This window comes from Neovison vison, chromosome 1, assembly GCF_020171115.1.
Source record: "Neovison vison isolate M4711 chromosome 1, ASM_NN_V1, whole genome shotgun sequence".
Classification (NCBI taxonomy): Eukaryota; Metazoa; Chordata; class Mammalia; order Carnivora; family Mustelidae; genus Neogale; species Neogale vison.
The window spans coordinates 149,576,409-149,597,227 of NC_058091.1; the positions used below are offsets into that span (position 1 = coordinate 149,576,409).

Sequence of the window (20,819 nt, forward strand, 5' to 3'; positions counted from 1 at the left end):
CTCCTGTGATGGTCATTGCTGGTCTTAAACTTTCTGTGAAGTGCTTCTTCACGCTTTCTGACTTTTGGGGGGTTGTCTTTTGCTTATTGATTTAAAGGAATTTTTTTTGAAGATTTTATTTATTTGACAGAGATCACAAGTAGGCAGAGAGGCAGGCAGGGAGGGGAGGGGCTGGGGCGGGGTGGGGGAAGCAGGAGCCCCGCGGAGCAGAGAGCCCGATGCGGGACTCGATCTCAGGACCCTGAGACCATGACCGGAGCCGAAGGCAGAGGCTTAACCCACTGAGCCACCCAGGTGCCCCTAAAGGAATTTTTATATAAGGTCAAATCATATTAAACTGCCACGATTCAACCTTTAGATACAGCGATTCATGAGACTCAACCTAAAATATTTATTTACTTATTTTTGAGAGACTGTGAAGAGGGGAAGGAAGGACAGAGGCAGAGGGAGAGAGAGAATCTTAAGCAGACTCTGTGCTCAGCTCAATGGCTGATGCAGGAGTGGCTCTCCCAACCCCAAGATCATGACCTGAGGCGAAATCCAGGGCCGCGTAATCAACTGAGCCAGCCAGGTGCCCCCAACCTAAAATATTTCAGATGAAAATTATTTGCCAGGTGTGTGTGTTCAAAATATCTTTTTTCAAGTCATGAGAAAATTGTATTTTCCTTTATTTTGTGGCGAATTTGATTAAAGAAATTCATTTTAATCTAGTATTTATCAGAAAAATTTCTTTAAAATTAATCTTTTTTAATGTCTTGAGAAATCCTTTCTTAGCCTGAAGGTACAAATATTGTCCAAAGTTTACTCATAGAAGGATAAAAGTTTCCCTTTCGTAGGCCTTGGCTAGGAATTGCACTGCAAAATAAATTTTAGCGTCAGTTTGTCATTGTCCACAAAAATGTGCTCTGGGGATTTTTTACTCAGGTTGCAATGATGGTATTGATCAATTCTGGGAAGAACTTACATCTTTATAACACCGAGTCTTCCCCTGCACAGACACATACAGCCTTGACCAAGAACAGTCAAGTCAGTCTTGAAAAATAAATAGGACTTAGAGATTTTAAAGCTGTGGTAATTAACCAGGTCGGCACCGTGTGAGGACAGACAGTAGACCAAGGGAACAGAAGGAAAGGCCAACACTTCGAGACATGACCCTCACAAAGCCGTCTTCCACTTGGCCACTGTCTTCTAGAACACCCACTGCGGTCCAGACACCCACTGGGGAGACTGCCAGCTCTCGGGTCTGCAGCGAGAACCCCAGATGCCTAGCTTCAGCTCCGGGAATCTTCAGCCGTTTTCTGAACATTTTAAAATAAACAGTGAGAAAGCATTAAAGAAATTTCAGGTATTTTGCCTTGTGGAAAAAGAAGTGCTTGATTTGTCTTGAAAAAATTGAAAGACTGTTTTGTGGGCAGTGAGTGAAACTCGCTCTGTGGGGATGGAAGGACACCCAACTGCACCAGGTGTAGAAGCTGTAGAACACATCTCTGCTCGTGGGCGGTTCAAAATCTGAAACCTGGATCTTATTCCACTTCTGAAAACTGAGTGAAGTGTGCATTCCCTACTTCCCTTGTGAAGGTAAAGTGGAAACAGTTTCATTGTATCAATGTTCAGAGTGACATATTTCTCAGATTTTGCATTAAGGTGATGAGGTTAAAAATCTCTATTTATTTATTTATTTTTTAAAGAGACGGAGGGAGGGAGAGAGAGAGAGGAGGAGGAGGAGAGAGAGGGGGGATCTCCAGTAGACTCTCCACCAAGCAGGCAACTCAATCTCACAACCCTGGGATCGTGATCTGAGCTGAGTCTGACACTTAGCCAACTGAGCCACCCAGGTGCCCCCGGGATTTTCAATGTCTAATTAACAGCCTTGTTGGCTGTGGTTATTTATTTTAATTCTGTCTGTAAAAAATACTTGTAACGTTTGAAAGAGAAAGGGTGTCTGTTAAAAGATACTGAAAGACTTGGAAAGATAGATCCAAGTTTCTCATACATTTTAAAGAGCATTTCATAGGTCATGCAAATAAATACAGCAAATTTTAAGAAATCAACATAGTGACATTTTGATGTGTTTATAACAAAGTGGTCTTTCCATATGTAAATTGTTACTGGAGCAGCGCATAGCTAGATCCCACTTATCTATGATTTCTAAATCTGCCCTGCCCTGTCTTCCTTTCCCATCCCGGTCTCAGCAATTCTGAGCCCACATGGAAAAGTACCATTCAGTCTTTAAGTTAAAACGAAACCAAAACCTTGCTAAAACTGATCAATATTTTATGAACTAAAACGTGCTCCGTGCTGAGCTGTTAACCACACATCTAAGAGATGGAGGGGTGCAGGCCGGAGCCTGGCAGGGCCGGGGTGGGTGGTTATGCAGAACTTAGTAGCTAAGTGATCCTGAGCAGGTTTCATCTTTTTATGCCCTAATTTCCCCATCCTGTAGAGATGTTTTATGCAGTCAACGAGTTGGCACTGCACAGCCCTTAGAAGAGTGGCTGGCGTGCTCCGAGGCTAGGCGATCATTACTATCATTGCTATCATTACTGACCGGCATTCCCGATCGGCAGTGCAGGTGCTCGCCCTAACATTGCCCAGGGCGGTCAGGCTCCGGGGAGCTCAGTCGGGGGAGTCGGGGGCAGCAAGCCGGGAAGAACCAGGCTCGGGGCGGAAGGAGAACGCAAAGCACCAACACAGACGGCATCCACAGGGGCTGCGGGTCAAACCCCGCCTACGGAGGAGGTCAGACAGGTCCCGGGGAAGGGGGCCTTCTCACCCTCCCCAGGCGCGTGGCCTCGCCATCCTCGATGTCGCCTCTTCTTGTGTCCCGTGAGGTTCGCGCTCACCCTGAAGGCTTTCCCGCACTGCTCGCACGCGTAGGGCTTTTCCCCCGTGTGCACCCGCTGGTGCCCGACCAGGGCGGCGCGCTGGCGGAAGGCGGCGCCGCACTCGCGGCAGGGGTAGGGCTTCTCCCCGCTGTGGATCCGGCGGTGCTGCGTCAGGCCCGAGCGCTGGTGGAAGGCCTTCCCGCACGCCTCGCACGCGTACGGCTTCTCGCCGGTGTGGATCCGCCGGTGGTTGGTCAGGTTGGACTTCCCGCGGAAGGCCCTCCCGCACTCGGGGCAGGCGAACGGCTTCTCGCCGGTGTGCAGCCGCTGGTGCACGGCCAGGCCGTGCCGATCGTGGAAGGCCTTGCCGCAGTGCGCGCACGGGTGCGGCTTCTCGCCCCGGCGCGCGCGCTCGGGAGCCCCGCGCCGGCCCCGGGGGCGGCAGGCGCAGCCGCACCGCCCACACGGGTAGGGCTTCTCGGGGGCGTGGGCCGTCGGGGGGCGGCCGCCGCACTGGGGACAGCCCGCGGCCGGCTCCCGCGCGTGCGTCCGCGCGTGCTTGCGCAGGTCGGAGCTCCGGCGGAAGGCCCTCCCGCACGCGCGGCACGGGTACGGCCGCTCGCCGCTGTGGACGCGGCCGTGCTTGGCGAGGTCCGAGCTGCCGCGGAAGGCCCTGCCGCACTGCCCGCACGCGTACGGCCGCTCCCCGGTGTGCGTGCGGCCGTGCAGGGTGAGGCAGTGCCGGAAGCGGAAGGCCTTGCCGCACACCGCGCACTCGTGCGGCCGCTCGCCGCTGTGGACCCGCTGGTGCCGCCGCAGCCGGCTCGCGCTGCCGAAGGCCTTTCCGCACGCGCCGCAGCCGTGCGGCCTCTCCCCGCCGTGCGCCTTGCGGTGCCGGCAGAGCGCCGACGGGCTGCTGAAGGCCTTCCCGCACTGCGCGCAGCGGAAGGGCTTCTCCCCCGTGTGCGTGACGCGGTGCACACGCAGCTGCTTTCTGGTCTTGAACGCTTTCCCGCACTCGTGACACGCGTGGGGCTTCTCGCCAGCACCGACGCGCCCGTGGAGAAGCGGGAAGGTATGGCCGCGCGTGGCACCTGGGCGGGGGCTCCGTGCGGTCAGGGCTCGGGTGCGTGGGGTGCACTTGGAGTCTGCGCTCAAGTGGTTGGCGAGCACCGCCCAGGCCCTTCCTTCCTCGAGGGTCCCCTTCTCCTCTCCCAGTGTGTCCACCCCGGCCGGGTCCCGTGCGTTCTCCGACTTGACATCCTGGACACAAGCTCCTCCAGCCTCAGGGTGCCCGGACAGGACGCCGCCGACTTCCCCACCCTTAGACACCTCCTGCTCTGAACTTGCCCTGTCAGTCCCGGGCCGGGTCCGGTCCGCTGACACTAAGGAAATAAACACGGCAGATCGGGGAGGGGAAAGGGTGAAGCCCTTGGAAGAGCCCTACGTCGTGGCCAAAGCCCGGGGCAGCTTGGCATAGTGAGAAGTACCAGGATAGCTTGGACTCTGCAGACTTTACAGAAGCCCCTGGCAACCTGCATGTTCCCGAGACTCTCCCGGTGTAGCGAACGGCCAATTCATATGCCTGGTCACCCGGGTCAGGAGACTGAGCCACACCCAACCCTCTCCCTCCTTCAGATTTGCTCAGCTGACCTTTCACAAATTCCCCCTGAGATATGGCCTGCGGTCTAGCACCCTAGGGACCCGTCTGCCCTGCTCTGCAGTGTAGCTCTGCCCACCGGGGTGCAGGGTACATCCGGTCTTGGCTGTCCCTCTCCCAACCAGGCCAGGTTCACTCTGCTTAGACTCTGGACCCAGGCTCTGACAACAGCCGGTGCTGGGGGCATGGCGCACGGCTCAGGGGAGGGAACATTCTGCCCCAGCCCTTTGCAGCCCAGCAGCCAGTGGGACAGTCTCCCAGGAAGGAGGGACGCAGACCTACCAAGAGGCAGAGGGGTCAGTGGGGCGAGGGGCCTGATGTCTCCCTGCTCTTAGCTTTCAGGACATCCCAAATAATACATTCTCATTGTTTTGCTCATGTTAGCTTGAGTTAATTTCTACTGCCGGCAACCAGAGTTTAAATCTCTTAGTCTCAGCTCAACCCCTTCCTCTCTATTTCTCCTGCCAGGGGATTCCTGCTCCCTAACTGCCACTCCATCCCTCTTTAAGTGTCCTTTAACCTGGCTCCCTTTGAATCTATGTTCTACTCTGCTTCCAGAGTAGAGTGACCGATACCCAGCAGGGAGATGAATTCGCTGAGCTGTTTCTGGGGCCAAACTGCACAGCCATTAGATAGGTGCCAAGAGGCACTCAGATGATGACAGAGTAACTGCTTTGTGTTCGGGTGCCTGGGCAGGTGGGGACGGATGACCAGGAACATCGTCTGACCATCGTCCCCAGGGCACCCAGCAGGAGGCTGGAGCGCTTCCGTCACTCACCTGGGAAGGAGCAGCTCAGGAGCCCCCAGTCCTGCAGATCGTGAACGCGGGGCTCGGCGCCCCGCTCCAGACAGGAGATGAGAGGCGGCTTGGGGCCAGCGAAGCCTGGTTGTGCAGAAGGAAGGAAGGCGCAGAGCGGCATGACAAGGGTCCTAGCGCCCAGCCTTGACCCCTCTGCGCGTGCAGGGAAACAGGAAAGAAAGGGCCACTGGGGTGGAGAGAGGGTTCTCGGGTCTGGCCACACGGAGACACGTGTACGGATGCTCACAGAAGAGTCGTTCTCAGGAGGCAGAGGGGGAGACCCCGGGGAACAGCCCCTGCCCTGGCAACGGTCTTGCTCGGTGACAGAGGCGGGTCAGGGGGCCCGGCAAGCGTCGCCCAACAACGCAACTGAAGGGAGAGGAGACGGCGCCGAGCCCCGCGGGACGTCCTTACCGAGCGAGACCACCAGCCCGTAGTTGTCCAGCATGACGGCCGCGTAGAGGCGCCGCTGAGCGCGGGTCAGACGCCGCCACTCTCCGCCGCTGAAGCGCACGGCCACGTCCTCAAACGCCACCGAGTCCCGAGGCCGCGCGCGCCCGCGGTCCTGCAGGAAACCCGCGGTGCGCTTAGACGCGGGCGCGCGCGGCCTTGCGGGGGAAGGTTCGCAGGAACGAGAGCCCGAGCCTGTGTGCACCGGGCCGAGGCGAGAGGAGTGGCCCAAACGGCAGAGGGACCAGAGGGACCGGCGCGTCGCCCCGTGGACGCTCCTCCGGGGGGCAGCCCAGCACTGGGGCCGGGGCCGGAGAGGCGGGCGGGGCTGCGCCGTTGGGAGGGGGAAGGGGGGAGGGGGGAGGGCGGGGAGGGCTGCGGCTCACCCCCGCGCTCTTCGCTCCTGGCGGGGCTGCCCGGCCTCCCTCCGGGGCAGACGCGCGGGGCTGCGGCGCCGGCCGGGCTGGGGGAGAAAGGAGGCGGGTCAGCGCGGCACAGTTTTACCGAAACCTCCGCCTTCCTCCCGTCTTCCCCGACGTAGAAGCTTCTCAAGCTCCGTCGCGGCGTTGGGCGACGGGCCGTGGCACCACGTCGGGCGCGTTTCCTAGACGGCCTCGCCCCTCCCCGAGCCCACACCACGGACTCCCGGCTCGTGCGATAACCTCCCTTCGAACGTTCCAGGCACTTCTTCGAGAGACCTGGGGCGCGGCCGCACCGGGCAGGCTTGTTCCTTCACTGACGCGACGGCTGCTCTACCTCCAGTTGGTTTCCCGGAGGACCGCCACCTTCCCCTGCGATCCGGAATCTGTCCCGCTGACCCCCGAGCACGAGCCCTCCTGCCCGCAGCCCTGTCGCCCCCTGAGGGCCTCATCCCGTCCCGGGGCCCATCGGCCTTTCCGCCGCTTCGGTGTTGGCGGCAACCGAGTGTTCCGGAGCGTTCATCGGCACGTCCCAAATCCGGGTCGGGATTCCAGTGGGGTTAGTCACCAGCTGGAGACCCGAGGACTACCCTGTGGCCTTAGGGCCCCCAAATTTCATTCCAACTTTACCAAAACTTCAATTTGGGAGCAAACTGGTTTTTTTCCCAGAGAAACTTCCCACAATTCTTCTTCGGTTTAGGCTATGCTCAGCTTCTGACCAAGACCTGGGCTGTTTTAGTCCCTGTGGGGTCCCCCCCCCCCGCCCCCCGTCCCACACCCGCCAGGCCTGCGCACAGCTCACGGCAGCTGCTCGTTCTGCTCGGCTCCTTGTGGCATCAAAAACAGAAGCCCTCCAACTGTAGTGTTTTTTTTCTATCCACATTTTGTCAGAGACATTTTCAAGTATAGAGAAAAGCTGGAAGACTCGTTTAGTAAGCAGCCACACACCCACCTAAACGTTCGGAGTGTCCGCCCACACTTCTGTCCATCTAACTAGCCTCTGTTAGCCCACTTTACTTTTTGCTGCATTTCAAAGTAACTGAAGGTACCAGCATACTGCACCCTGAAACTCTTTATGGCACGCACCCTGAACTAGAGTTCAGGATCTGTTTACCTTCCTGTTGAGGAGAAGTTTCCTACAGTAAAATAAACAAGTCCGGAGTGTCCCACTGGATGAGCTTTGACAAAGCACACCCCTATTTAACCCGACTCCCCTCCGGATAGATCGCGGCGGATTTCTTCACAGACTGGGAGTTTTGTGAACGCTCAGTGGTTCTTCTTCTTTTTTTAAGTGCTCATCACACTAAGAATTCTTTTGAATTGTGGGGAAAAAATGTAACAAAATTTACCACGTTAACCATTTTTAAGTGAACAGTTGAGCAGCGTTGACAACACTCACAGTGTTGTGTCATCTCGAGAACTTCTTCATCCTGCAAAACTGAAACTCTAGGGGCGCCTGGGTGGCTCAGTGGGTTAAAGCCTCAGCCTTCCGCTTTGGTCATGGTCTCAGGCTCCTGGGATCTTCCCCCTCCCCGTCTGCCTGCCTCTCTGCCTACCTGTGATCTCTCTCTGTCAACTAAATAAAACCTTAAAAAAACCCAAACAAACCTGAAACTCTATACCCGTTACATAGTCGTTGTTTGTCCCTCCTCAATCCCTGGTCCCTACAGTGATTCTTAGGCTTTGTTCTTTAGCTTTAGATTTTAAAAGGTCAGTTTCTGCCCTCAAGTTAAACATGAACTTGGGAGACAGGCTATGTCCTCAAATGGCATGAAACTACCTTTGCCAACTCAGGCCGCTGTTACAAAATACCCCAGAATGCATGGCTTACATACTGGAAACCTATTGCTCACGGTTCTGGAGGCTGCAAGCCTGAGATCCAGGAGCTGGCACGGGCTCTGCTTGGCTCGCTGTCCTTCTGTCCTCACCTGGGGGACCCCACGGGAGTTCTGGTCTTCTCCTCTAATAAGGACACTAATTTCTTCATGTGGCCCCACCCTTATGTCTTTCTCTCAACCAAATTACTTCCCAAAGGCCCCACCTCTAAATATCACAATGGGGGGTAGGTGTTCAACATGTGAATTTTGAGGGACACATTCAGTCGGTAACTATTTGTTAAAACAGTGTGTGGATATAATCGAGGATGACATTCATCCACTTACATTTTATGTCAGATGACTGTGAACTTTATGGTCCTCACAATCCCCACTGGGAAGAAAATTTAAGGTCTTACGAAAAAGGAGGACCGGGAGACTCAGGTCTGATGTGAACCATAAGAAGTGTCTATAATTTTATATTTTAAAAAAGAAATAACACCCAAGTTAAGCAATGTTGATTATCTTCTACCTAAATTTATACTGAAGATGTTCTGTATTTTTAATTTTCATTTATGATTCCCCATATGGTGGAAATTTCAGGATTTCTCCTCTGGAAGTTCCAATAATATACTTTTCTTCTTTGTAGATAATATATACCAAAAGCCTACTTTTGGGGTCCCCAAGTGCCTAGTCCTCTGCCCAAAAGTCTGTGCCTTTTAGGGTCTGACTGGGACTTCAGAAATGCTGAATGTCGTCTCCTGGGTTTTACCTCCGTCAGCCACTTCTCCACAGTCTAGACCACTTTGCTTTTCACACGTCACCACTCAGCACCTCTAAAGCCCAGCCTCACATTTTCCCATCTTCCTTTATTTTTCCAAAAGCTTTACGACAAAACCTTTGCTCTTTCTTTGCCGCTGTTTTATCTTGTTTCTCAGGGACTCATTCTGTACTTTTAAAATCTCAAGGTTCCAAAAAGGTCTGCAGAAGTAAAATTATATATGCTCAACATGGACACGTTGGCAAAACTGGTGGGGTAGGAGTTACCAAATGATACCATACATTTCATGGACACATACGTAAGTTATTTATCATACATGTCAAGTTGTACATGTCATTAAGTATATATAATAAGGAATACAATTCTTTAATAAGTTGCTTTGTAGGATCTTTTCTTAAGATTCTGATTTTTTCCAAATTGGATGTAGGATGAGGGCAGAAACTGAATATAGTTCCTCTCAATACTGATCCAAACCTAGCATAGAAATAACAGAAGACGTCCAGTAAATGCTCAGTAATGAGTGGATTTCCAGGCTACAGGAAGCATGTCCCTCCTGCCCCCACCCACTGCCCATGACACGTCCCAGCTGTTTTCAGCTGCCGTCCTCCTGGCACAATACCCTGTGTGCCTCACCTCTTTCCTGCAGGAGCTCAGCATCAGGGGTCCCAGGCAGCTGGCGTGGAGGGCCTGGACTCTCATGTGACACCATCACCTATTACAAAGCACAGAAAAACTCAGGGAAGTTATGGATGGGAGGAAAACAAGCTCTAAGCGACTATGAAGCTTTGTCTGTGGAAATCAACTCCCAGACATTCTGAGCACGGGCGGGGGAGAGAAATTCAGGCACTCAGTCCCTGATACACTTTATGAAAAAACCGAGAAGACTTCCAATTCCTCTCTATCCGCGAAAAGCTTTCAGGGTCACAAGGCCGTCCAGCAAAAATATTTGAAGTGGGAAACTTCCACCACGTCCCCCACTGCTTTCCTTTTCTGTACTCGCTTCTCCTTCCTCCTCCTGGAGGTGTTGCAGACCCTCCTTTCCTTACCTGCTGCATCTTCTTACCCGGCTTTCCTTACAGTCTTCCCCCGCAGTCCAGATTCTTCCCTGCTGTTTGGGTCAAAATCCCAGAGTCAGTTCTGGCTTTGCCCAGACAAGTCTGGAAGTGGCCTGGGGGATGCCAGCCAAAAGGCTCCTGCTGACCCACAGGCCAGCTGGTATTTGGCCCGATGTGTCACACAGTGCCCCGGATTCGGGGTTTCTGAGCAGCATGGCGCTAGCTGCGGTCTCACCCCTGGTCTTCCTGAGTATTCCACGAAAAGGAAAAGACGCCCGCGAACACAGGGAGAAGCGGCTGGGGGTTATCTGTGGGAGATGAGGGAGCCCAGGAAGACAAACTGAAAATGGTACGTATCTGGAATAGAACCTCCACAGCTACCATCCTGGTCCAGGCCGCCATCCGCCGCCTTGCTCTCCATGCTTCCTAGTGGTCTCCCTGCGTCTGTCCTTCCCTTCTGCCTCTTCTCAATACAACGGTTGGACGGGTAGGCTTAACACTAAGCTGGATTATTTCACCTCCGTTTAAAGCCTCCCAGTCTCCAGTTTACTCAAAGCGGTGCTGTACAAAGCTGTATAAATGCGCCCATTCCTTCTGGCCATCTCTGCCTCTTACTCAGAATAAAGCTGGTCTCCCAGGGGCGGGGACACACACCCACAGATGGGCTGAGGGCCGCTCCTACTCGTCTCCTCCTTCAACCGACCTCACGCGCACAGACCCTTGGCTTCCAGCTCAGGGCCTTTGCACCCGCTGTCCCTGCACCTCAAGCAATCCTCACGGCAAATGGTCTGGCTTCTTCCCGAGATCGACTCTCGGTGCCCTACTAGGGTCGCCACCTGCTCTCTTTCCAACCCAGACGCCTTACCTGGCTTTACCTTTCCTCTTTTTTCCAACAGCGCTCGCCCACTTCCCGACACGGTAAATTACTCTAGTTCAGCGTCGGTGACGTCTGGTCGGTCCCTCCCTCCCTAATTCTCGGCTCCTCGGCTCTGGAGGGCAGGGAGTTCGGGTCACTGAGTGCACGGCTGTGCTTGCAATGCCCCAAACAGCGCCTGCAGCAGACGCCCAAGGAAGGAGCGCAGGCGCGGACGCCGGGGAGGACAGTCGCCGGGATGAATGAAGGGAGGGGCCGCTGGGAGCAAGAAGAGCGGGAGCACCTGCGGGAAAGCCCGGTCTGCGGAGCGAGCCGGCCGCGGAGCCCGCCCCTCCCACGGAAGACCCTGCGGTGCCGGCTGGCCGCTCCGGAGCCCGCGGCTGAGCGCCCGTCGCGCACCTGCTGCAGGTGCAGGCCTTCCCGCCCGTCCTCCCGCACGCAACCAGAAACCAGGAACCTCTGCGCCTGCGCCGTTTCCCAGTCCTCCACCACCCATTTCCGGTGGCTTTCTAGGAAACGCGGCCCCTCGCTGGTCCGGGCCTCCCCGGAAATGCCTCCGGGCTCTCTCGCGCGCACGTCCCGGGAGCTCGCGCGAGTGTCTGAGGGCGCGAGGGGCGCGGGGTCGCAGCGTGCGTGCGTCAGCGGCGCGACCCGTGGTAGCGCGGGCGCGCGTTCCCGCTGCGGCTCAGGCGGGTTTTCTGACGTAAATACAGGAAAAAGTCACTTTCAACATGAGCCCAAAGCACGAGGCAAATGGCGCCACGCTCTTTACCGGAAGTTAAGAAAGTGGTTCTGAGCAGTTGCAGCCGACGGGAAAGCGGAGGGTCGGCCGTGAGCCCGCGGGTGACCTGCGCTCGGGCTCAGTCCCCGCTACTGCCGGCGCGTTGCCCGCCCGAGCGCCGGGGCGGACCGGCTGTCGCAGGGCCTCGGCTGTCCGTGACACACGCGCTTCTCCGAACACAGACGCGGTCTCCGCGCTTGTTTGGGGCCGTTTCTCTTAATTTTCTTTTAGTTTAGACCCGGAGTCGCTCCCCCCCCCCCACGAAACAAACCGGGTGGTTTGTCCCGATCCTCTCGGGCTGGTTTGGTGTGTTCGCATCTTCGCTTCCCCCAGCCCTGCGATTCCCGCGAACTGGCAGCCGCCCCGAGGGCTTGGTTCCAGTCCGGCTGACCCTTACGGCGCGAGCCGCCTTGGGTGCGTCCTTCTGGCCTCACCCCAGGAGGCACGAGCCTCTGACCTTCGATGCCGCGTGGTCCGGGGCGGCCCCCACCCCCACTGCGTCACTGGCTGGTTTCACCGAGGGAGCTTTGCCCGAATCAGCTGTTTCATTCGGGGTTGCAAAATGGTGACTTTTCTCCTTCAGTGATTTTTGTCATATCGACGAACGGGAATTTCTTCTAAAGGGTTTTTTTCTCATGGGCACATAAATTTCGGGCCATTTGGTTATCCGAAGAGTAGTACAAACATAAAAGACAATGAATGCTTCCTTTGCGGTTTAGTTGCCGTTATTTGGAGTGGAGAGTCGCTGCGCCGGGTGCCGTGGCCAGCCAGGCAGGGCCGTCCCTGGAGGTGGCGGGCAGCGAGCCCTGTGATGAAGTTCTAGAACCTAGGTGAGGTTGGGTGGGCTGAGGTCTGGAGCAAGGGAGATTCCTGTTCTGCAGGATTGTGATCCCTGCAAGTTAACGATTTATCGTTTTATGGCAGTCAGGGGTGCCTGAGGAATGCTACACATATGGAGGGGAGCGGGTGGAGAGGGGGTGCAAGGCGCCAGCTTTTGCTCTGTCCTCAGCCAGCCTCCTGCTCCCTCATCATTCCCCCCTGAACAACTTTGACCCTTAAATCTTTAAGGTGGTTGAAGGTGGAAGGTCTCATCTTCTGTAACTTCTTCCTGCTGAATAGGGGTGTAGAGCTGTCCCTACCTGCTCGGGTCAATATTGATCAGGGTAGGAACGTATAAGGGAGTTACGAAAGGTGGAGGCAGCTGAATCCAGCGCTGACAGTGAACAGGCGTCCTCGCGCGTGACAAGGATCGTCTGTTGTGAAGTCATTGCAGTGGTGGAGTCTCGGCACCAAGTAGAGAAACATCGAACAAAGCAACATATTAAGGTTAATAAGGCAATAAGAGTGAGAAGCCCGAAAAGGAGATTTGGCCATAGCCCTCCTCCAAGCCAGGAACTTAACCATTCACTGAGAGAGAGAGAAGGATCTTGAAGAGCATCCTATCTTTTATTAGTCCTGTGACATTTTTGTGATAGTCTGGGATGTACACACAACATTCTGTTTGATAATTGCACGTGTGCCACCCTGGGCTGCTGTCAGGACATCTAAGGCCATCCTATTTTGTAGGACTGCCCTGCGTATTTGTGAGACTTCAGTATTAAGGAGGGAGATGCCATTTAGTAAATCATTGAGTGCTTTTGTAGTGTATTTATTAAGGGCTTCTACATGCCACATGACATACTCTAGTCCCGCAGATGGAACAAAAATGGATGCTAAGTGATCATCCCATTTAAAAACAGATCGTGTCCATCTTTGTTTCAAGTTGGGGAGGTTAGCTGGGGTTGTAATGGTTTTAGTAATGTGCCCATGAATCCAGGCAAATCCTAAAGGGAAATCCTTATCCACCCTGGAGGAAGCCAGGGCCACAGGTTGGTTCCACATATCCAGTGGGTTCCATTTGGAGCTGGCCATCTAATGCCAGGTCGCCTTGCCCAGTCAGTAGCGAACCAGTCAGTAGCCTGGAGTACTATTACTTGGGAACACATTTCTAGTGATAGCCGTCCCAGATGTCGTGTGTTATTTGCCCAAGTACCACTCGTATGATTCCTTTGTTCCCAGCATAAAACTGCCTTTTGACTGAGCCGTCCAATCGTGGGTGTGAGCCACAAATATGTATCCCAGATCTGATATATGCCATCTTCAGTATAGCGATAAGGAGGGTTTGTAACTTAGGCCCATATTTGATTGGGGAGTTATGGCTTGACAGCAATCCCCTTTCCTTCCAAATAGCTCCATGGGCATGTAGTACCAGGAAGGCATATTTGGAGGCAATGTTAATGTTTATTCTTAGGCTTTGGCAATTGCAAAGTGCTAGTGAGCACTATGGCATACCTAGCTTTTCTTATTCTATGAAAACTACTGTTATCAGAAAACCAACTGTCATTCGTATTTTTAACAGGGGCATCTTAAATCTGGCCAAATAGAGTAAGCAAGATCAATAACCTCTGAACATTTTTGCTCTACAGAGAAAGAAGTACAGTGGTCAGGTTCAGGCATACAGGTAACTAGGTTTAAAGTTTGACAAGTTTTAAGTATTATTTCTGGCATATCTGTTAGTGTAGCCCAGTATTTAATAAGATGGCCTCCATCATCCATTGGTGGCCTTTGGCTTCTAAGACAAATCTGGACCTGATGTGAAGTCATTACAGTCAGGGACTGTCCCATAGTGAGCTTTAAGGCTCTTTTATGAGGAGGGCTGCTCTATGCTTAGCTAAAGCATCTGTTTGCAATTGCACCTCAACAGAGGTGGCCTCTAGGATAAATATGACTAAGGGATGAAACCAATAAGAAAACCTTTGAGTGGTCCAGCCTTAACAATATCCTGATTATGGAGGATCACTGGCAAGTGAGAAAACTTGTCAAGAGATAAGGGGAGTCCCCCATGCATCATCCAATCCACTCGTAAAGAAAGTGGGGTCATCCATTATCTCCATAAGTCCATAGTTAATCCTATGGAGTGCGATAGGCTGGCTTTTAGGCAATTTCATTATCCCAGCCACACACAAGGTGTTAGTTAAGTTATACAATTGTAGGGGAATCAATCCCATTTTCCCAGTTGTTTAATCATGTGCCACGGGTTTCTGCTAATATCCCCACAAAATAATAAGATCGACTAAAGAAGCTATTGTACAACTCCTCTGAAGTTTACCTCAAATTGTTTAGCTTAGGTAAACAGACATTTAAAGATAATCAAACCTAGAATTTAACATCCATAAAGGTGTGTTACTAAAACATAATTTTTCTCTCTAAAATAACCCTCATTTCCAGAGATAGCCAAATCAGGACTAATTCACTTGTGAAACAAGTCCAGTTTTAACAAACTTGGCCTAATTATTTACATAAGCTCAGCAAGAACAGTTGAGTGTGATCATATAGATCTTTTAGAATCTGCTTTGCTGGAACTTCTTATAAGGAATCTCTAGGTTGAACTTTTAGTAGCCGCTCCAGGCCAGAAGCCAAGCCCTGTACTTGCCATCAGGCGTGCCTGCAATACCTTTGGGCGAATTCCTCTTCCTGAGACTGCACCTACCAAGGAGTGACATTCTTTACTCACCTGGTGAGGCTGCTGGGAACTCTGCAAGGTATCAGGCCAACAGTCCAAAGGGGCTTTTTGCTCCAGGTTTCATAAAGTCAACCTTAGTTCCTTTAAACTGTCTGGTCATATCTGAGTCTTTTCAAATATGACATCCCAGTCAAAGCCTTGGTAAAATAACCCATGTTTCCAATTCTTTCCTGTTACAAGGAGAACAGATTCTTATTGAACTTATGCAAATGACTGATTGCCATGGAAGAAAGAATACTTAACTGAGACCTTTTGGTTTCAGAGGGTTCAGATAGAGAGAAAAGTTGAATGCTTTGAGCACTTTTACGTCTCTAGAAGTTACAGATAACTTAAGAAAAAGTATCCCTAGTCTGGAAGAGCAAACATTAGAGAGAACCAGCAATGTTTAAAGTAAGACAAAACATTAAGAGACACAACACTATAATCTTTTAGTTCATTTAGTTCCATGTAGTAATTCTGGTGAATGCACCTTTAGTTAGTTTTGGAAATTCTTACCCATTTCAGTTTTAGGATTTTCAAATATATCAAATATCTGTATTTATCCTGAAAGTCCTTTATATGAATCTCCTTGAAGATAAAACTCATTTTACAAGAGAATTAAAACAATTATAAATGACAAAAACTCAGAATGGATATGGTTAGAGCTGAAGAGACACGGGAGTTTACAATTTAGCTGCAAGGAAATCAGGTTACTTCTGTGACACATAACATTTCCATAATTACAATATCAAGAGATGCTCTCTCAAAACATTAAAACTTTAGGAAATGCGTAGAATCTCTAGAATAGTCATAGTATTTTCCCAAATGTAATCCAAGGTTTATCATTGGTTCAGTAGTACTTCATGAGCAACTTCGCATATCAAGGAAAAGCCTGAGTTAAAGAGATTTACAATTTAAATCTTGTCAACATTTGCTAAAATCTTAGAAAGTTTTGAAGCACATGCCTAAATATAATTAGGGATGTTAAACACCTGAAAAAAAAAAACATAGGAACTGAATTTTCTGGGCAGGCAAAGAGAAAACCATTTACATTTTCTTAACAGCAGATCAATTGATCTAAGAAAACATTGTCCTTTGAACAGAGACAATTTCAGTCTTGTACCAATGTACCTTTAAAACCATTCATTTCAATCTTAGTCCATTCTTGACCATAGCTAAAATTCCTTTTCTGAAGATTTCCCTTCACAAACCTTCTACAACTTTCCTTTGCATTCAGGTTTTGTCCCAATCCATTTCCTTCCAAATAACCATCTCATTTAGGACAAAATTACCTTCCCTTCCCCTCAACAAAATGTATTCCCATTCCTTAAATCTTTCTTACATATCTCCTACTTTCCTACATACAGAGTTTCCCTTTATTTCCATCAGTCTTAGTTACACTAAGCAAAACTTTGTATTCTTAGAAACACCTTTAGTTATTAACCAATTGTGAACTGTTACAACAGAATTCTTCAGGTGGCAAATTTATGAATCAGTTAAGTGGAAAACAAGTTTACCAGCAGATTTAAATACTCTTAGTTTATTTGCAGTTAAGAAGTCAAAAACCCAACCCTACATCCAGTAATTAACGACTTAGCATTTTATCCTGTTTGGTTAAGATATAGATGTTCACAATTTAATTCCATTTGTCATCCAAGCAAAACTTTAAAACTTTCAGGTTACCAAAGACTTTGAAAGCTACTTCAGCAATTACCCATTAGAACTTTGAGACAGACAATTAACCATCAGTTTAGCCATTTCTTTGCTAACAAATTTTAATAAATAACACAAGCTTATTTGACCTTCAATAAACTTTGATAGAATAAAAGCTTCACATTTACTGCTGTTAACTTCAAAGACGCATCTATCTTAATTAAACCAACAAACTGAACTTCGTTCCAATACTGATTTACATTCCACTTGGACCCACTCCACTTTGAATGTTTACCTGAGACATGCGTGGGAAGATCTGGAGTGGGTTGTTTTAGGTCCAGGGGGTGCTCTTCTTGCTCCTTGACAGTGAAGAGAGAAGGAGCCGTGGTGCAGGAAGCACCAAAGATGGTCTAGAGGCCGGTTATGCAGGCCCCACACACGTTGGTGCAGAAACACAATAAGGGGGTAACAGAGGAAACAAAGTGCTGCCAGGAGGCAGAGAAAGGATTCCCGGTTTTAGAACTCATAAGCCCCAGCAGAGGAGCAGACACCATGCTTTCCCACCAGCAAGGGGGGAGGCGTTAAGCAGTCCAAGTCAGGCCAGAGAACACAGGGAAACTTCCCCAAAACAAAGAGAGTTTCGGCAGCTGCTTGGGAATATTCCTTATGGTCTCTGTCTTGAGTTAGACCAACCCCAGTTGGCTCCAGTTATAGCCATTAACACGGGAAGTGAGTGAGGGAGAAGCCCCCACATCTATTAGGAGAAACAGAGAGAAATAAAGCCAGAGTCCCCTTTGCTAGGGATGGTCCAGCAACGTGGGTTTACTAGAAGAAGGCTCATTTACGTAATTATCATCGAATATGTCAGGAGGAAGTTTACTAGCTGATTCATTTGGGCAAACACATTCCACAAAAGCCTCTTAGTCTGGGGTCCTGGTGCAGAGCAATGAAGGCCTAGGTATGAACGGTGAAGGTATCCTAGGTCCATTTGCCCTGTTTCCTGCAGAGGAGATCTAACTGATAGATCCCACTGAGGCCATGCAGTGTTACAGGAGCTCAGTCCTTTCCTAAGTTTTGCAATCCAAATTATTTCCAGTGGGTTAAAAGGCACCCCAAGGTAGAGTCCTTGGGAACTGAAGAAGCCTACTGAGGCCATGCTTCCAGAAAAGTAATGAAGGTCCATTACCAAATCTCCCGACTCATGGGTGGCGTCCCACACAGGGTATGTCAGAGGTTTTAGGTGTCAAAAGCGACCAGAGGCGTCCCTCAAGATATCGCTATTGATCACCATCATGCCTTCCCTAGGAAGGCATTTCTGCCGTAAGAGGCCCTGGAGGGGTGCCGGCGTCCCTCCACTTCCCCATCGCATCCTAGGCTACAGATGGGTGCCTGGTGAATGGACTAGGAAACTGTACCATGTCATGCCATTGTCCTGAAGACTGCATACTGCTTTGCCATATTAACCATGGAAATACTAGAAAAGTTTGGCAAAAGGAAATTACCCAATTTCATAGCTTTAGGCAGTTTGTAGAAGACACTGACAAGAAACAGTAAAGACAAATCCATCATGGTCTATGCGACATTCCAACACATGTGGTCCTTACAGCCAACTTCCCTAAGAAACGGTCCCTGGTTGCATTTTAATTCAATCGGGTACTGGTTTCGGCTGGCTCCCAGTGGAGGTCTCGTGGCCAGAAGTGGCTAGACCAGAGATGTGGAGGGGATCACATTAGATCAATCAGGAGGAAACCTCACACAGGAGTCTTAAGATTGGCAGCCGTCCTGGTAACTTAGGTGGCTGTCCCGTGCCCAAGAGAGACAACTCTCTATAAGAACAGGAATAAAGAGAGGACATCAAGTTTCTGGGTCTTATTGCCATTCCGGCCAGGGTACTAACTTACAGCCAAAAGGCAGACGTTCTCCTCCCCGTAGAGTAGCCACGGGCTAGAGGATTACAGCCTGAGCAACTGACATGCAAGTGTTCCAATAAGACCACACTCCTTGAAAAGCCCTGGAATCAGAGTAAAGGAAAAAGAGAGAAAGTACTCACCAATTTTGCACCGAAGCTCAGAGTCCAAATGTAGAGACTCACAGACCTCCTGGCTGGCTCGCCAAAAATGACGAAGTTCTAGAATATAGGTGAGGTTTGGTGGGCTGAGGTCCGGAGCCGATGACCAAGAAAGAATTCTTGAGACATCTTTGGTGCAAAATGGTGGTTTATCAGAGCACGGGGACAGGACCCGTGGGCAGGAAGAGCTGCTGCCCCAGGTTGTGAGGGCAGGCGTGTTATATACCTTGCGGTTGGGGGGAGGTGGTGAAGGGATGGGAGGTTTCACCAGAGCTCTCACATGCTAAGGAGGGCCTACAAGGTGCCGGGGGGAGGCCTTGCCCTTGTGGCTTGATCAATGTCATCTTTAGGTCAGGCATTAACATCAAGATAGTTGGGAGATTCTTGGTGGGGTGTTATGATCCTGCTGTCATTTACCTTCCCTTCTACCACAGCCTCCTCCAGTTTATGGTGGGGAGGGGGACATTAGGGCTTCAGGAACTGAGAGTTATTTGCCTCTGGAAATTTGTGCTATTGATAAGGTAACCTCCCTGTTTAGGTCTCTAGGACATCTGTAGAGCAAGGGAGATTCCTGTTCTGCAGGACTGCGATCCCTGCAAGTTAACTATTTATCGTTTTATGGCAGTCAGGGGTGCCTGAGGAAGGCTACACATATTACGGAGGGGAGCGGGTGGAGAGGGGGAGCGAGGCGCCAGCTTCTGCTCTGTCCTCAGCCGGCCTCCTGCTCCCCCATCACTGCCGTCCAGGATTCGCTCCGCGTAGCTGCTGCGGCTGCCGTGTGCCACCGGCCGAGGGTGGCGGAAGCGAGGTCGTGTTTCGTGGAATGCAGTTACGGAGGAGACTGTGAGTCAGCTTTGTCTCTCGTTCTCTCCCTCCCGCGGAAGCCCCGTCAGGCCGTATGGGTGCGGTGGGAAGCGCGTCCTCCAGCCGCCAGCCAGGCTTCCCAGGACTGCGGCCCAGCGCGACCCTCCCCAGCAGCTCCACGGCTCTCGGTTGCTGGTCGACAGAAGCTGTGAGGTAATAAATATTCCATGTCTGATTCTAAATTTTGAGGGTATGGTTTTGTGCAGCAATTGGTAACTAATTTTTTTTGGCTTGGTTTCTCTTTTTGAACCTCATTACAAGCTCATGGATTTTTTATTTTTATTTATTTATCTTTAAAAAGGTTTATATTTATGTGAGAGAGAGAGGAGGAGAGAGAGAGAGAGAGAGAGAGAGAGAACATGAGCCGGTGTGAGGCGCAGACGGAGAGGAAGAGAGAGAGTTGTCAGGCCGACTCGCGGCTGAGCACAGAGCCTGATGCAGGGCTTGATGCCAGGACCCTGAGCTCAGCCAAAGTCCAAAGTCAGCCACTTAACCAACTGAATCACCCAGGTGCCCCTACAAACTCATGGATTTTTAAAAAAAACACATTCGAGTCATTATTTTTGGTGTTCAGATGATTCCTCTTTGGCGGGTGGGAGTGCCTCTGTTTTGTCTCCTGTGCCCTTTTTATGTAGCTCCGAGAGTCTTTGTTAGCTTTTTATTCTGTAGCAGGACAAGATATTTCAGGCTTATTTGGCATATTTCCTGCTTCATTTCTCCAAGACGTAATCATTTTCTCTAGGAGTCTTGATTCCTTTCAGTGGGTCGAATGACTGCATATCTTTACAAATGGTCACACTTAACGTCACTTAAAGCACATCAAAATTGAACCAGATTTACTTAACTATGGGACTGAATTCAGGTTAACTCACTTGGTTCCTGTGTGTGTGAGACCCTGACCAAGTTGTACCTCATGTCCCAGTTTCCTCATCTGCCAAGTGGATCCTGTCTAAGTACCTAACTTTTAGAGTTGTTCTGAGGGTTAAATGAGGTCATGTACTGAAATCACTTAGTATGTTGCCTGGCATCAAATTTAATGATTAGGATAATAGAATTACAAGTCTGGATGGTACATAGTGATCACAAAAAAGGAATAAGTTCCTTCGTTTCACATTTGAGAAGATTGAGTCCCAAGACATCAAAAATGGTCTAAAATTACATAGGAGGACAAAGAAAAGAAGAGAAACCAATGACTCCAGAGTCTTGGACCTCAAACCTAGGTTATTTTGAATAGA

General features: G+C 50.7%; 2 protein-coding genes and 1 long non-coding RNA gene across 10 annotated transcripts in view; 2 read left to right on the forward strand and 1 right to left on the reverse strand.

Annotated features, from left to right (window-relative positions):
- Nucleotides 1–1,873: 1,873 nt before the first annotated feature.
- Nucleotides 1,874–11,230, reverse strand: ZNF311 (zinc finger protein 311). Of its 8 annotated transcripts, none has more exons than XM_044261272.1 (7): nucleotides 11,077–11,230; nucleotides 9,795–10,792; nucleotides 9,382–9,460; nucleotides 6,121–6,197; nucleotides 5,699–5,849; nucleotides 5,264–5,368; nucleotides 1,874–4,210 (listed from the first exon to the last, which is right to left on the reverse strand). In XM_044261272.1, exons 2-7 carry the CDS (start codon nucleotides 9,801–9,803, stop codon nucleotides 2,718–2,720), a joined length of 1,914 nt encoding a protein of 637 aa, XP_044117207.1. In that variant the 5' UTR covers nucleotides 9,804–10,792; nucleotides 11,077–11,230; the 3' UTR covers nucleotides 1,874–2,717. The 8 variants fall into 8 exon arrangements, with proteins under 8 accessions (XP_044117207.1, XP_044117208.1, XP_044117210.1 ...); XM_044261273.1 differs by lacking the exon at nucleotides 11,077–11,230 and adding an exon at nucleotides 10,961–11,064; XM_044261275.1 differs by lacking the exon at nucleotides 11,077–11,230 and having other exon boundaries at nucleotides 9,795–10,111; nucleotides 10,679–11,064.
- LOC122914894 lies at nucleotides 3,825–7,344 on the forward strand. Its single transcript, XR_006385963.1, has 2 exons — nucleotides 3,825–3,900; nucleotides 6,416–7,344. It is a non-coding gene; the product is annotated as an uncharacterized LOC122914894 (long non-coding RNA).
- Nucleotides 11,231–19,564: 8,334 nt separating the features above from the next.
- Nucleotides 19,565–20,819, forward strand: part of LOC122914954 (olfactory receptor 2W1-like) — a 199,501-nt gene continuing 198,246 nt past the window's right edge. The window contains 1 exon segment of the mRNA XM_044261307.1: nucleotides 19,565–19,737. The gene's annotated coding sequence lies outside the window, so the exon portion shown is untranslated.

Coding starts and splice junctions, on each gene's coding strand:
- ZNF311 (XM_044261272.1), bottom strand. Junction 6,198..9,381: donor TGAGCTCCTGCAGGAAAGAG/GTGAGGCACACA, acceptor TTTCTCCCCCAG/CCCGGCCGGCGCCGCAGCCC. Junction 5,850..6,120: donor CAGGAGCGAAGAGCGCGGGG/GTGAGCCGCAGC, acceptor GGTTTCCTGCAG/GACCGCGGGCGCGCGCGGCC.